Source organism: Vanellus vanellus, assembly GCF_965231255.1.
Source record: "Vanellus vanellus genome assembly, chromosome: 2".
NCBI classification, from domain to species: domain Eukaryota; kingdom Metazoa; phylum Chordata; class Aves; order Charadriiformes; family Charadriidae; genus Vanellus; species Vanellus vanellus.
The window spans coordinates 125,368,409-125,381,931 of NC_138906.1; the positions used below are offsets into that span (position 1 = coordinate 125,368,409).

General features: G+C 35.7%; 1 protein-coding gene across 1 annotated transcript in view; it reads left to right on the forward strand.

Moving 5' to 3' along the window:
* SNTG1 (syntrophin gamma 1) overlaps positions 1 to 13,523 on the forward strand; it is a gene marked incomplete at both ends in the record, with an annotated part of 170,941 nt that overhangs the window by 122,198 nt on the left and 35,220 nt on the right. The window contains one exon of the mRNA XM_082499225.1: positions 3,456 to 3,527. Coding sequence (XP_082355351.1) covers positions 3,456 to 3,527 — 72 coding nt within the window. The remainder of the gene's footprint in view (positions 1 to 3,455; positions 3,528 to 13,523) is intronic.

Below are 13,523 nucleotides of genomic sequence, written 5' to 3' on the forward strand. Positions count from 1 at the left end.
CATCATTCATCAGTCACTATTCCTGTTTGTTTAACAAAGTGTTTAAGAACAGGTGAAAGACATGAAGAAGGGAATTAAGCATGAACTGAAAACTTAGGGTGTTCAATGTCGGTACACTAGTTCATTGGTACAGGAGTTTGGCTCTCCCATGGCTACTGATGGGGTTTTGGCTTTTGATGGTGTGTATTTCTCAGGATCAGATTAAAATGTCAGATTATGCTGCCAAACACCGTAATTCCAAAGCACCTCTCCTGGCTTTGGCAGACCTACCTTATCATTTTCTGCCTATCAGATAAAGCCACCTCCATTCTAGACACTAGATAGAAGCAGAAACAATGCTGAGAGCTCCTGTTCAATATAAACGAGGAAGGTTACTCTTTTGTAAGTGCTATGGAAGGAATTACAATCCTCTTCAGTCATAAGATTCCAGGAGTAATATGCTGCTGGTGGGTCAATGGGTAATGGGTGATGGTTAATGGGTGTGGGAGGAACATGTTCATAATAGGACTGTGAACCGTGGTGATGGGAGTTAGGACAATTTCGGTAAGCTGCTGCAGTATGAGACAAGCCACCGATCCTTGAAGTCTTTATAGGTCTTCTTTCAGCTCAACATGATTTTGTTTTGCCAGATTCTGGTTCTTATTCTAAAATAGAAAAACAATTCTAACAGAAAAATATTTTCTCTCCATGGATTAGGAGGGAAGCAGAATGACAAACATGCTTTCTAAAGGACAAAGAGAGGGAGATTTCCTATAAAGCTACCTTAAAACCATGCAATATATGTAATAATTGCACACTTACATGCCCAGCAAAATTATCTTCTTACCAAAGACTGCAGTAGGCCTTTTAAAAGGACTTCTAAAATCCTATTTTTTATATGCAAACTTTTACACATACAGTTATGATTGCTATTCTGCAGGTATATATGTTTATCTCTTCCAGGGATTACAAAAGCTTAAGGACAAACTTTCAAAGCCGCAGTTTCAGAGCCTCTGTTTATGAAGTGCGCAAAGTTTAGTCATAAGAAGAAAAACAGTTTTAATTATATTTGCAGTGTAAACTCCTTAGATTAAGTTGTTTTCTGAACAGAGATGTGCTGCCAACTTCTTCACCAGAAAATCAAACAAAAGTATTTCCCTGGTCTCTGCCAAAGTCTAACACATTATGGAGGGAAGTGTTTAAACAGTGTATATCAGTGGCCTCCCCCTGCCTCTTTTTTTATCTGTTTGATCAGTAGTATTTCTGCTTTCCATGCTCAGATAAATGAGCAATTCTAATGTATCTTATTTGCATTTTGAAAGCTTTAAACAAAATTACTTTTTTTTTTTCTTTTTCTGTTATTTCCTGATACATTTTCTCCTTATTAAATTATTAAATGTGTCATCTGGTGGGTTTCACTTTCGCACAGTTTTTAGTTGGAAATCTCAGAGACAATGGACTTGAATTGAGAAAGAGCTGCCAACACCTTTTCTATTGCTGCTCAAGCTTTTAAATTAAAATTTCAAAAGTGAACAGGACAAGCTATTTCTATGAATGTCTATGAATTTCTTTTGCTTCACATAATTCTTTATATCAAAAGAATTTTGTTTTGACCTGAAAAGAAGTCCCTTTGTAAGTACAAACAAAAGCAGGAAACTAGGGGAGGAGGGGGAGCTCTGATATTTTTCCCTAAAGTGTGGAGCCTACAGTAAGCTTTTAAACATAGCTCTGGATGGCTCTGTGCTTCAGCAGCAATAGTAACTACTTTTCCAGATGAGGCAACATGACTTGGCCCTGTGTGACTGGTGTTTTGGGCTCAGTGGAGCTGTAGCAAGACTTCTCTCCTCATTTCTTTGTTCATGGTGACAAAGTTCATCTTTTGTCCACAGAAGAAAAAGCAAATTTTTTTCCCTTTCTTTCTTTCCCTGACAAAAACATTTTACATATCATTCACCACATCTCTGAATAGCTTCTTAGAACTCAGGCATAAAGACTGCATATTTCCAATATTTCTTCACTTCCGCATTGTATATCAATTTGTTGACTCTCACTATTTAGTCACTCCCTTCCTTAGAAATCTGGTTTAATACCCATACTTGAGGAAGATAATGGAAACTAAGTTTGAGGATGTCTGCAAATAAAGAAAATTCTAATAGAAGAGGAACTCTGACAAAGTATTTTTGAACCGTTCACGCCTGACTATGATTTCCTCAAAGGGGGCTCAGTTGCAATAGTGTTTATACCCAAAAATTAGGTAACCAAACCTAAGCCTAAATCCAAAATATGCTTCTCAGCCATGTTTTGTCTGTTCATGATTCTTTGCTCTTTAAATAAAAGATAGATTGGTCTCATATAATATTTTATTTGTGTGTGGTGGATACCATTTGCTGATACATTTTTCAAAGAACTTTATATTCTTGAATCTTGAAAACCAATTAAGCTTCTGTCTTCATCAGCCTTTTTTTCTTGCCTAACAATTGTAATGACGCAACTGTCTTCCTTTGGAGCTGGGCCATTGTTCAATACTTTTTACCATTAAGATATCTTCTTTTTTGCATATATAGCCTCAATTTTCATTCTGTTTTGTGTGTTCATCTGCCTTTGAGACTGTGAATAATTCTTCTCTTTCCTTCTCACAGTATCCTTGGGAAGTTATTTATAGATTGCTGTGATATCCCCGTGACTCTTCCCTTACTGAATATATTTATCTATCCCTTTCTGTCTTATTTAAGTCTTAACCCTTAGCCTTGCAAGATTTTATTGAACTTTTTTACCTATGCAATTTTTTGTGTAAAACAGTTTTTAAAATTAATACTGTTAAAAGCAATTGTCAGTTCCTAAAACAGAGGAGAAATAGACTATTCTTCAAATCTTAGTTTGTTAGAATTCAGGAGTAGATTAATCTTAGTAAGAAAAAAAAAAGAAAATGGATATTTGCCTCTGTTGTTTCCTGTTAGCTTTTTTCCCCTAGAATTCAAGGCACGTGGGGTGAGTGTCTGGGACATTGCAAGGTTGGAGAATTTGGTTTTATGGATTTGCAAACAGTGTAGGTGACTGGGAGCAAATTGTGACATGCAGTTAGAAGGACGGAAGTAGTGAGAGACAGACCTTCATATATTCAAGGCTCTGTGAGAGAAACTGAAGGGCTGAATCCTTTTCGGATCTCAATGCAAACCCCACCAGTTCCCAGGGGAAGCCTCATCATTCAGCACAGGGCAGCCTGCATGCAGGGGTGCTGTGTTGTCAGCAAAGGAGACGGGCAGGACATCTCCTAAGCACTGCCTGGATGCAACAGTCTGGTGCCTGGTAGTTATTGCTCTGAGGCAGCGCTTGGTCTTTCTATGTACAATATACTGGATGTAAATGGTTTAGGGATTGATTTTTATTTTTTTAATAAACTTAATTCTTGAAACCAACAAAAATAACTTATTTTATTTTCCTGTTTGTTTTGTTTGTTTGTTTGTTTGTTTCCCAAGGTCACAACCTGGGATTGGACACGAGCTGAGAAAACATTTTCAGTTTACGAGATAATGTGCAAAATTCTCAAGGTATGATGAGAAAGTATAAAATAAATTACCACTCTGTCAGACCAGTTGACAAGCCGGGGGTAACATTGCAACTGGAAACTGTATGTGACTACCTGGCAGAAAGAGGTCAATTTTTTTCCCTTTGAGGTCAATATCAGAAGTCCTGGTGTCAGTAGATACAGAGCCAAACCGGGTGTGGCAAAATTGGAAATAAACTGATTTTGACTAGGCAACTCTTTTATTTCTTTGTAATGCCGTATGGGTTTTATAGCTTTACTTTAATGTCACATTTAACCAGTATAACATTTCTTTTTCTAACTGAGAAACGAAAGAAAGAGCAATACATTTGGTTGCTTTCAAACACGTTGATGCAACTAACAGTGGCTGCAATGTAAGATTTCACTAAGATTGAGAGCAGAGTCCTTAAAATATGCAATATCGTTCTGAAAACTTGTGTCTTTTTTTTTTTCCAATTTCTTCAGTTTGCCTTAACTGTAATAAATGGGAAGAGATAATGAAATATGTTTAGAAAGTTAAAGCTGTGAGTAGCAAATTGAATAGGGCCGTTATTGTACATTGTATTTATTTTTTTATTTCATTCAGAATTAATATGTATGGTCTTCTTTCTGTTTTAAAAATAGTGAAAAACAGTTTTTCAGATGCTCAGCATTTCTTAATCTAAAACATGAGGAGGGGAAAAGGAGATGAAAAAGAGATGAAAAAAAAATTGTCTCTTTCCATTCAGCTGAAGTGCTTTCCTGTGTATGTTGGTTTGGGGTTTTTTGGGTCAAAAGTATGAAAAAGGTAATTTGGTCTTTTCTGAATTTTCATCTAGGCAGAGATAGACTAGTATCAAAAATATGTATGAAAAATCATATTTTAAAAAGGTGCTTCCCATTGGGAAGACCTTATTCTGACATACAAGGTACATTACCTAGTTTTTGTAGGTCACATAAGTGCACTATACTTCCCTTAGGGAAGCAGATTACAGATGGAACAGCTCAATAAAATTCAGAAAATTTTACATCAGAGGGTTCAAAAATAAGAAACCAAATGTACAGTCTGAAAAAACCCTCTCTGCTAGCAATTTGGAACAGAAAAGTGAAAGGAGTTCTTTTACTGCTACATCTCAAATGCAACACGTCCCATTGCTGTGGTGGGTCCTTTTACTACAAACCGTGACTCTTTGGTCGTGGTCATGTAGGGAGAGAACTAACAGGAAAAGTTAGTCAGTCCATGAAGACATTGCACTGTGGATGTAATATGAACAATGATCTTAGGATACAGTCAGGCTTTGAGAGAGAAGAAAAATCTCACTTGTGACATGCACATCTACGTTTTTGGGTTTTTTTTTGGTAGCCTCTGATTACTTCAGGCCTTGAGCCTGGAAAGTGGCAAGCACCAAGGTAGCTCTTCTCTGAGAAGTAAGCCTGTTGGAGCCAGGATGATTCTTCCTTGTCACTTATCCAAAGATTTTATTATATTGCTTAATAGAAATGTGCAGAATCTGTGCCACATAGTTTTGTGTAATTTAAAGGTCCTTCTTTTCATTTCTTCTACCATTTTCCTTTGTTGATACCCTTCTCATTCACTCTTTTTTGTTTTTTTTCTCTTTTTCCCCCTTCTCCTATAATCCCCTATTCTTGCACGCCAATACAGGGATTGTTTTTTCTCTTTTCGGCCATGTAGCAGAAGTTAGTTACAGCCAATGAGTCAGTCCATAAAGCAGTAAAACCTAAACCACTGCCTTTGGGGCACTGTTGTGTGGAAACACAGAAATGAGTACAAAGATGCTGTTCTTTCTTGTGATGCAGCTCTCCAAACTGTCTGGGAAGAGGTTTGTCCATTCTCAGTCTTTATTAAAAGAGGATGTCCCAGCGCAGAGGCAATTCCAGTTTAAGACATATAGGAATATCATTTGTATGTTTATTTATCATGTTATTCATATGCAGTTTTTCCTTTATTATCTGTAAACATGGTCAAGCTTATAAAGTGCTGAAATGTTTCAAATGGGTTCTTTAGCTGACTAAAACCTGTAAATAATAAAAAATGGAAGTAGAAAAATCATTGCGATGAAATTACAGCTTCTGACATTGCAGTATTAATCTTCACCATATTCTAGTTTTCTACAGCAGGTACATGGGACTTAACCATAGTTTCACTAAATATAAAAGCAAGTAAACCCAAGAAAAACAGCTTCCCATTACTACCCCTTCCCATTACTTCCACTGAACGTCTGTAGAGTCTCGAGGTTTTGTTCAGTTTTTATGCCAACATCATAAATGTCTCAATTTTAGCAGTGCCTGTTTCTAGAGATATTTGTACAAGCCCCGTGGATGTTACTGAAGCAGAGCCAACTTAAAAAAAAAGTTACTCTGGTGCTTTGTGATCACCTTCAAACTTCTTCCTTTCTGCAGTACCTCACATGCTACTTTCGCTATAAATTTGTTTTCCTTGGAGAATGAGTTGAATGGCAAAAGGGCAGGCTAACAGGGTTTGAAGCGATTATATTTTCAGAGATTGATAGAGAGCATGATAGCTCAGGAAACTTAATGAAAAAATGAAGAAAAGAAACCTGGGCTCTTCTACCGCAGAGCATTCCCTCTCCTGCATTTCCTGTTCTTCCATGGCAGAGACTGAGTTCATGTCATTCTTTTCAAGAAAATTGAGAAGATAGAATTATTCTGTGTTTCTACTTCAGAAGAGACAATCATTGAATCACTGCTGAATACACATTAATATTTCAGTGTTTCAGTATGAGAGAATACTACCAGTTCTGGTGACAGTAAAAATATTAAAACACTAAATAAATATTAATGTCTGCACCCAGGCAAGGAGTTCACTGATTTAATCATCAGAAGGGGAATATAGTCCAAACATGTTAAATAAAACTCAGAACTCAACTGCCACCACGGCCAATGTTATCTTCATAGTCACCTCTATGTGTGGAGTGTGCTTTCTCCTTCAGCATCCATTCCAAAGCCTCTGACTCTTCTCATGAAAAATATAGGAATCTGGGATGCAATTTTCAATTTTTAGAGTTCTCTCAGACTCAAGCGCCTAAAAGGCAGGATCGTCTGCACCTTAATCAGAGATGTCAGAGATTATTAAGTGATTTATAACTAGTGAATTCATATTTATAATAGTCCTCTAGGAAGTCACTATTTTGTTGTTACTGTATTCTTTTTTTTTTATTTTTCCCCATCAGATTACAAGGAAAAGAAAGGGGAGGAGACTTGCCCTAGAGCAAGGCAATAAGTTGCTATTCTTAATGTAGCTAGGACCTTCTAAATAATCAGGAAGACTATTAAAATTAGGAGCATAAAAGTAGATTTTAAAAAGCTCTCTTTTGACTGTGTGAAAAACAGTTTTATTGACACAAATTCAGAAAAGGAGCACCGAATCCCTAATTCAATATTTACAATTTTAGACAGTAAAAAAGTATAGAAAAACTCCAAGCCCTGACAATTACATTCATACACTACCAAAACAATAGTGGATTATAGAAAAAAGGTTCTGTAGAAAGTTGTTAAAATACAATGTAAAAGTACACATCTTGTAAGTATAAAGCTCTTAATTGCCAAGATTTTTGAGTTGAAATAATTTTTGATATGCAAAGTAGATAAAGCAGATTGAGTACAAAAATCACATTTTAATTATATTGGATTAAATTATTCATTGTGAAATAATGGCAAACAGCAGTGGGCTATGTTTGATGTAAAGGGAACATTTATGGAGATGCAAATAACTTTAGACATGGGGGGGAAATGCATAAATTTGTAAGCATATAAAGTAATTTATTAAAAATTCAGTAAGTCTGTTGGTTATGGGTGGAAGAACCTTAACAGAGAGAAAACACAAGGCATTGAAGAGCTCTTTAACCTAAAAAGAGACAGGTAAAAGGAAAGAGTGAGTAGGAATCAAAGTCAGGCAATTTCAAATTCGGAAGAAGGTAGAAACTGTAAAAGTTCTGATGATTAATCAGTTGAAGGTACTGGTAAGAGAAGTTGATAGCTTTTAAACCAATTTCTTTTTTTACCACCAGTTTTATTCAAACTGATGCTAGTGGGACAGTGACACGAGCATGTGGATGAAAATCTGTGATCCATGTTAAGCTCTTTGTCAGGCAAGATACTCTAACGATACCACTTCTGACATTAAGATGTATCTATGAGCAGTTTTCAACAGAATTGGTGGTAGAATTTACCATGAATAAATATTTCTAATTTATTCTGGAAGAAACTTGTTTCACCCTATCCTCTATTTTGAAGTGTAAAGCCCCATTAACAGCCAACTAATTCCAATGTTAGGATTTGTCAAATCTTCAATACTCTGGAAAACCAGGTGCTTATATCACTAGCTTCTGAAATGGGTAGATGGCCTCATCCCGTTCAGTACCTCAAGGCTGGTTGAACTGTATATGCCTTTTTGGTACCTCTTATATTTTTGGTATGCAGTTTTAACATGTGTGTTTTGAGTGGGTGTATATGTGCACGCAAGTGTAAGCGTGTATATTTTCACAAGATTTAAGTTTCTGATAAATTGGTAAATAACAAATATTTAAACAAATTTTGCTTTGTAGAAAAAGGTTTGTTGATTTTTTCAGGTAAATTATGAAGAATAATATAAAAGATTGCACTTCTCTGCAAGCAAGTTTGCTTTGTTTGCTTGAGTTACTAATGTTCTTCAGCTTCATCCAAGCATCTCCTTTTGATTGTGAGAAAATGCTTTCTATAGTTCAGTCACCTGCCTTCTATCTTCAGTGTGTCATGCAAAAATATTTGTAGATTTACAATAAAAAGCATACCTTATTCAGCATAAGCCAGGAAACATATTCAGATGTCAGATCAGTTCTGAAATGAAAAGTGAGGATAATTGTGAAAGGCAGTCTATGCCAGCAATATGTCAGGACGATGAATCATTGATGTTTATAGCTGGTATCATTCACATCAGTGCAGCTATAATTTTCTTACTATATTAATCAGGACCAACTTCATGTCTCAGAAGACTTGTGTTTCCTTCCATATTTAGCTGTTAGTGTGTGTAAAACCCTCAAATGCATTTATGTTAATTTTCCCACTTAAATTTCCTGTAGTCTTGTTCTCCATTTTCAATAAGTCACGTATGGGAAAAGGATGATATAAAAAGCATAGAAAACTACTGAAAATGTTTATTTATTCAGATAAATTTTAAAATTAATGCCAATAGACACATAAACATATAAAGTGAAGGTACAGAACATATTTTGAGTTATATGATTAACATTGCTTAATGGCTGAGACTTGCATCCTGATGTGATTCCATGAAAACACTTCATGTACTCAAAACTGCTTAGGAGGCATAAGTAATGGATCCCTTTTATGGATAGGGTAATACTACGTTCAGGGAAAACTAGATTTTCAGGCAGGGTTTAGCTTGGTGCCAGTTCATAGAAAAAGTGCTAAACTGTTGAGTGTTTCATTTCTAAGCAGTTGAAGTAGTTTTCATTCTTTGGTTTGCTTCCTGTTCTAAATTTAAGACTATTTAATGTTTCCAAAGAAAAGAGGGTTCTGTTTTTACTCTAACTAGAATTACAGTTGTCTTATAGGTTAAGAAAAAGAGTAAGAGTCATAAATGATCTCCATGTCCACTGGCATTAAACGATCGTTAAATTGGCTTCAGTTATACGATAAACTTCTCAGGTACTAGCATCATTCTGTACTGAAACAGAGCTCCTGACGAGGCCGTTGAATTTCCGTCGCTGGATCCCTATAAGCATAAGCTGGTGTGTAGCTGCTCCTGCCTTGCGTGGAGATGTGCTCTAGATGGCCACACCTCTGTCTCAATCATCCATATTCTGCATGTGATATCAGTTCATTTCTCTTCAACATGTACATAGTGATACAATCCTTAACCCAGTGTGTCTTATTCGGGATAAATGTAATGGGCCCCGAGTGTCAAAGGTGTTGATGTTCCTGTAACTGTACAGCACCACCTAAGAGTCTTTTATGAAAGCAGAGAGACAGTTATTAGATTCATGACAACTGCCACAATACAAAGGCTTGTTAACTTTTTATTTCATTCAGAAAAGGAAGAAGAAACCATATATGAAATGTAAAGTAAGGCTTTTTCTGTTTTCCTTCAATTTTAGAGAAGTTTCTCTTTTCTTGAAAAAGAAACCAAAAACTTTAAAACTTTTGGGGGGACATTTTTTATACAATATTAGAATAGTATAAACTGTCACCTTTTGGGGAAAAAAAGAGTCAGTTGTGTTGGGCTGGGGCTGCCAATCTCAGAGTCTGATCCTGCTTCCTCGAAGAAATAACAAGATAAACACACAGAGGAAAAGAAGAAAAGTAACAGATACAGAAAATATATGTTTAAATGACTCCTGCAACCTTTCTGTTGGTTAAAGGCATCAGCTTTACCTTCCAAGAAGTTACTTTTTGCTGCCTGTCTAGTTATGAGACCCACAAACATCTTTGAAAGGCAAAGCCAAATTCAACTTTTAAAATAAGGCAAAAGGAATGATGGAAAAGAACAGAAATAAGGTGTGAAATATAAATAATGAAGAAGGATACTCTGGAAAGACAAGTATATGTCTTACATCCCAGATGTTCAAGATTCATCCAAAGTTTGAAGTTTCCTCTCATTGTTTTAGTCTCATCAGGGCATTTCTCAAGATTGGAGTGATTAATTATTTCAGTATTTTACCCACTAATATATTCTGATACATCGATTTTCATACATATTCGTGTACCTTTTTTCTCTAACATCACTTTTCTCTTATTTTCTGGTCGCATTCTTTAATCATTTGAGTTTTTCCTGTCTTTCTTTCTGACTATTGCAATAATTAAAATTGGCATAAATTCTCTATAAAAAAAAAAAATAGTAAAAATAAAAGTATGTGGTCTTGTAAGTAATGTTTTTATTTTAATGAATCATCAATTTGGTGAGTAATTTTCCAGCCTTTTTTTTAATCAGATTTAACTCTTATACTTCCAATATTTGTGTCTGTCATGAGGAAGACCTTTAAAAGATCTTTGAAAGACCTTTTCGTACTTTTGAAACAAATGCATCTGAAGTTGAAAAAAAACCCATATCTCACAAAAATTTCACTATATGAGAATTACAAGGACTTTTCTTCCACATAATTTCTTTGTCCAATACTGTGTTTGAGTCAGGTGCTTTTTTTCTCTTCTTAAGAGACACATAGCCTTTTGAAGGAGAAATAGGGTATCCCTTTCCCATTTTCCATGGCTAGTAGCATAACATACCCTAACAGCTGGGAAAAGTAGGGAAGGTTCTTTTCTTCCTGTATACCATGGGGGTGGAGCATGTTCAGAATGAAATCTTTAAAACGGTAACAGCCAATTTTTGCCCAGAATGTCTAAATTTTTCAGTAGATCTTAACTTGCATTTTTTTTCAAGGGCAGCAAAAGTTTCCTCCCATACCTGAAGCAGTTGTTGCTGTTCCAAAGAATGGAGGCCCCGGAGCAGCCCAAAAAGCAGTTTCAGGGGGTGATTCTGCTTGTCTGTTTCTTTCTTTGTTTTTCACAAGTACAAATCAATTTCATTCCTTTTCCTATTTTATTTCATAGAACTGATTTAGCTGGTTTAATTATAACGTGAAAATAAAAAATATCCTCAGGCAGGCAACTAACATGGAAAAAAAAAACCCAAACAGCTACAACTATTTAAATTTGAGAAAGTTGTAAACAAGGGGTCAGAATGAAAAGATAGAATCACTCTTTAGCATTGCTGTCTGTTATCATTATGTTTACTCTTCTGGGATCTTAAAGTTAATTTCCAGCAAATAGTGCCTCGAAGTCTGGAGAGGTACAAAACCTTAATAACTTTCCAAAGAGGTGATCAGCATATTTTTTAATCTCTGTAATTACATTAGTCTCTGTTTTCTCTTTAGCAGAAAATAAGCACCAATACTTCACTGGAAAGTATTAGAATATTTTTTCCCCAAAAAGATTAGTCCATTTTATGAAAATTGTGAAAATTTTCCTCATATGGCATTAAAATAAACACATTTCTTAGCGGAGGTCATTAAATAAACACAATTATGGCACTTGCTCAGAAGAAACCTGTGTTTGGGCTCTTGCTCTGATTCAAATGAGGGTCTTTGAGACTGCATCATCTTTTAATCAGGCAGAATAGGAAATTAATTTTCTTATTCAGGCAGAATAGGGAAGTAATTCGAGCTTACTGCTGTACCTAATAGGTTACAGGGAATGAACATTTCTATTTCTGTCAAGCAATCAGACAGATCTTTCTAATGGAAATTTAATTGATACTAAAATTTATCCTGTAATTGTAATCATTTTTCCCCTTGAAAATACCTATTTTCATAAAATTTGGACATTGAAAAATATTCTGCCCAGTTTTAGTTTAGCTGACATTATGTGTTTATTTAAATGCATGTATATATATACATGCATTTTCAAAACATTAAAATTCAGACGGGTCCAAATAAGATGAGATATGAACAAACACATGCATGCCTGCGTGGGTTTTTTTTTCTTTATTACTTGATTAATGAGGATATGTTGGAGAAGCCGTATCTTTTTTTCACTCTAGAGTGAATCTGTTCCCTGCTGCCTGCAAATGCTATTAGAACCATCTCCATAGCAACAAATGGTGATGCTCAAGAAAAGTGTTCCCAAAGTTTCAGATAAAGAAGCAATCATTAGAATCCCTTAGAAAGGAGGATTTATGTTTATGTAGATGGAGCTGATAAGTGAAAGGAGACACAAACGGTAAAACAATCAGGGCGCTGATGCCAGCAAGTGTAAAGGCATGATGTGATTAGTTTTTACAGTCGCTTTGGAATTATCGCACTCTTGAATTGATGAGAGAATGCTTTTTAGTTTCAGAGAATTGGGGTGCTAGGTTTTCATCTTGGTTATGCTAGGACAGATTTCTTTTTGCAGGGATGTCTAAACTAGTCAACAAGGAAAACAGGGTGGTTTTTTTTTCATCTGTGTGTTGTTAAGAACTATTATTAATAACATCACGAACATGAATATTTACCTCATTTTAACAACTTAAATGAAATTATCTCAAAAGTCAAGATCTGTTTTGTCTGTTTAGGTATATATCTCTGATTAGGATGATTTTAAACATCTTACGTGGCTTATTCCTTATGTCAAAAACTACTCACCAGTGTCACTAATATTTACATTTCCATTGCCAAATTAATCTGTATATTATATATGACTTTACAGGTAAACCAAACTTCCAGACAGTTCTTGAGCCCCTCCTGGGTAAAAATCATGCCATGAGCATGAAACTGGTAGACCTAGCTTTGTTTTCTACTGCACAGACCTTGGTAGAATAGAACAACTCAACTCTCACTGACTATTGTCGCAGTTGAGGGTCTCTTGCATCTTAGGGGATTTAAGTAATAGCCAAAATATGATTATTAAATGCATTCATCATACATAAAATGAAAAGACACAAGTAATTGAAAAGGAGCTGCCCTGCTTCTGGAGAGAGCAGTCTTTCAAAAGAAAAAAGATTACCTCTGTGGAAGAGAATGCGATGTCACTACTCAGTGATAAAGAAGCAATCTGCCTTAATTTGAAAGGACCCGCCTAATGAGCCATGCTTGGTTCCCTTAGACAAATTTATTACTCTCACTTAACATGGACATCATTATTAATTAGGCAAACGGGAGTCATACCATCCTGTCAGCAGAGATGCTGGATTACCCTGAAGCTGGTCGTAAGCCAAGGACTTGCCTCACAGCCCATCCTTCAGCAGGACTACTTTCCTCCTAACAGGGAATTAGCATACTGCTACAAGTTTTGGGACTGTTCCTTTTCAGACAATCTGTATCAATTCACATTGAGAACATCAGGGGCAAACAGTACAGCTCATCATTAACAGTATGAAAGAGTTCTTAAAAAATCAACATGAAATTGGCTTGTGTCCCTCATTGACTAGTAAGTGATTATAAAAATGCAGGGTCATAGCAGATTCTTAAATGTGTAGAGTGATGTTTTTTATTTTAGCTGAAATGGCCAT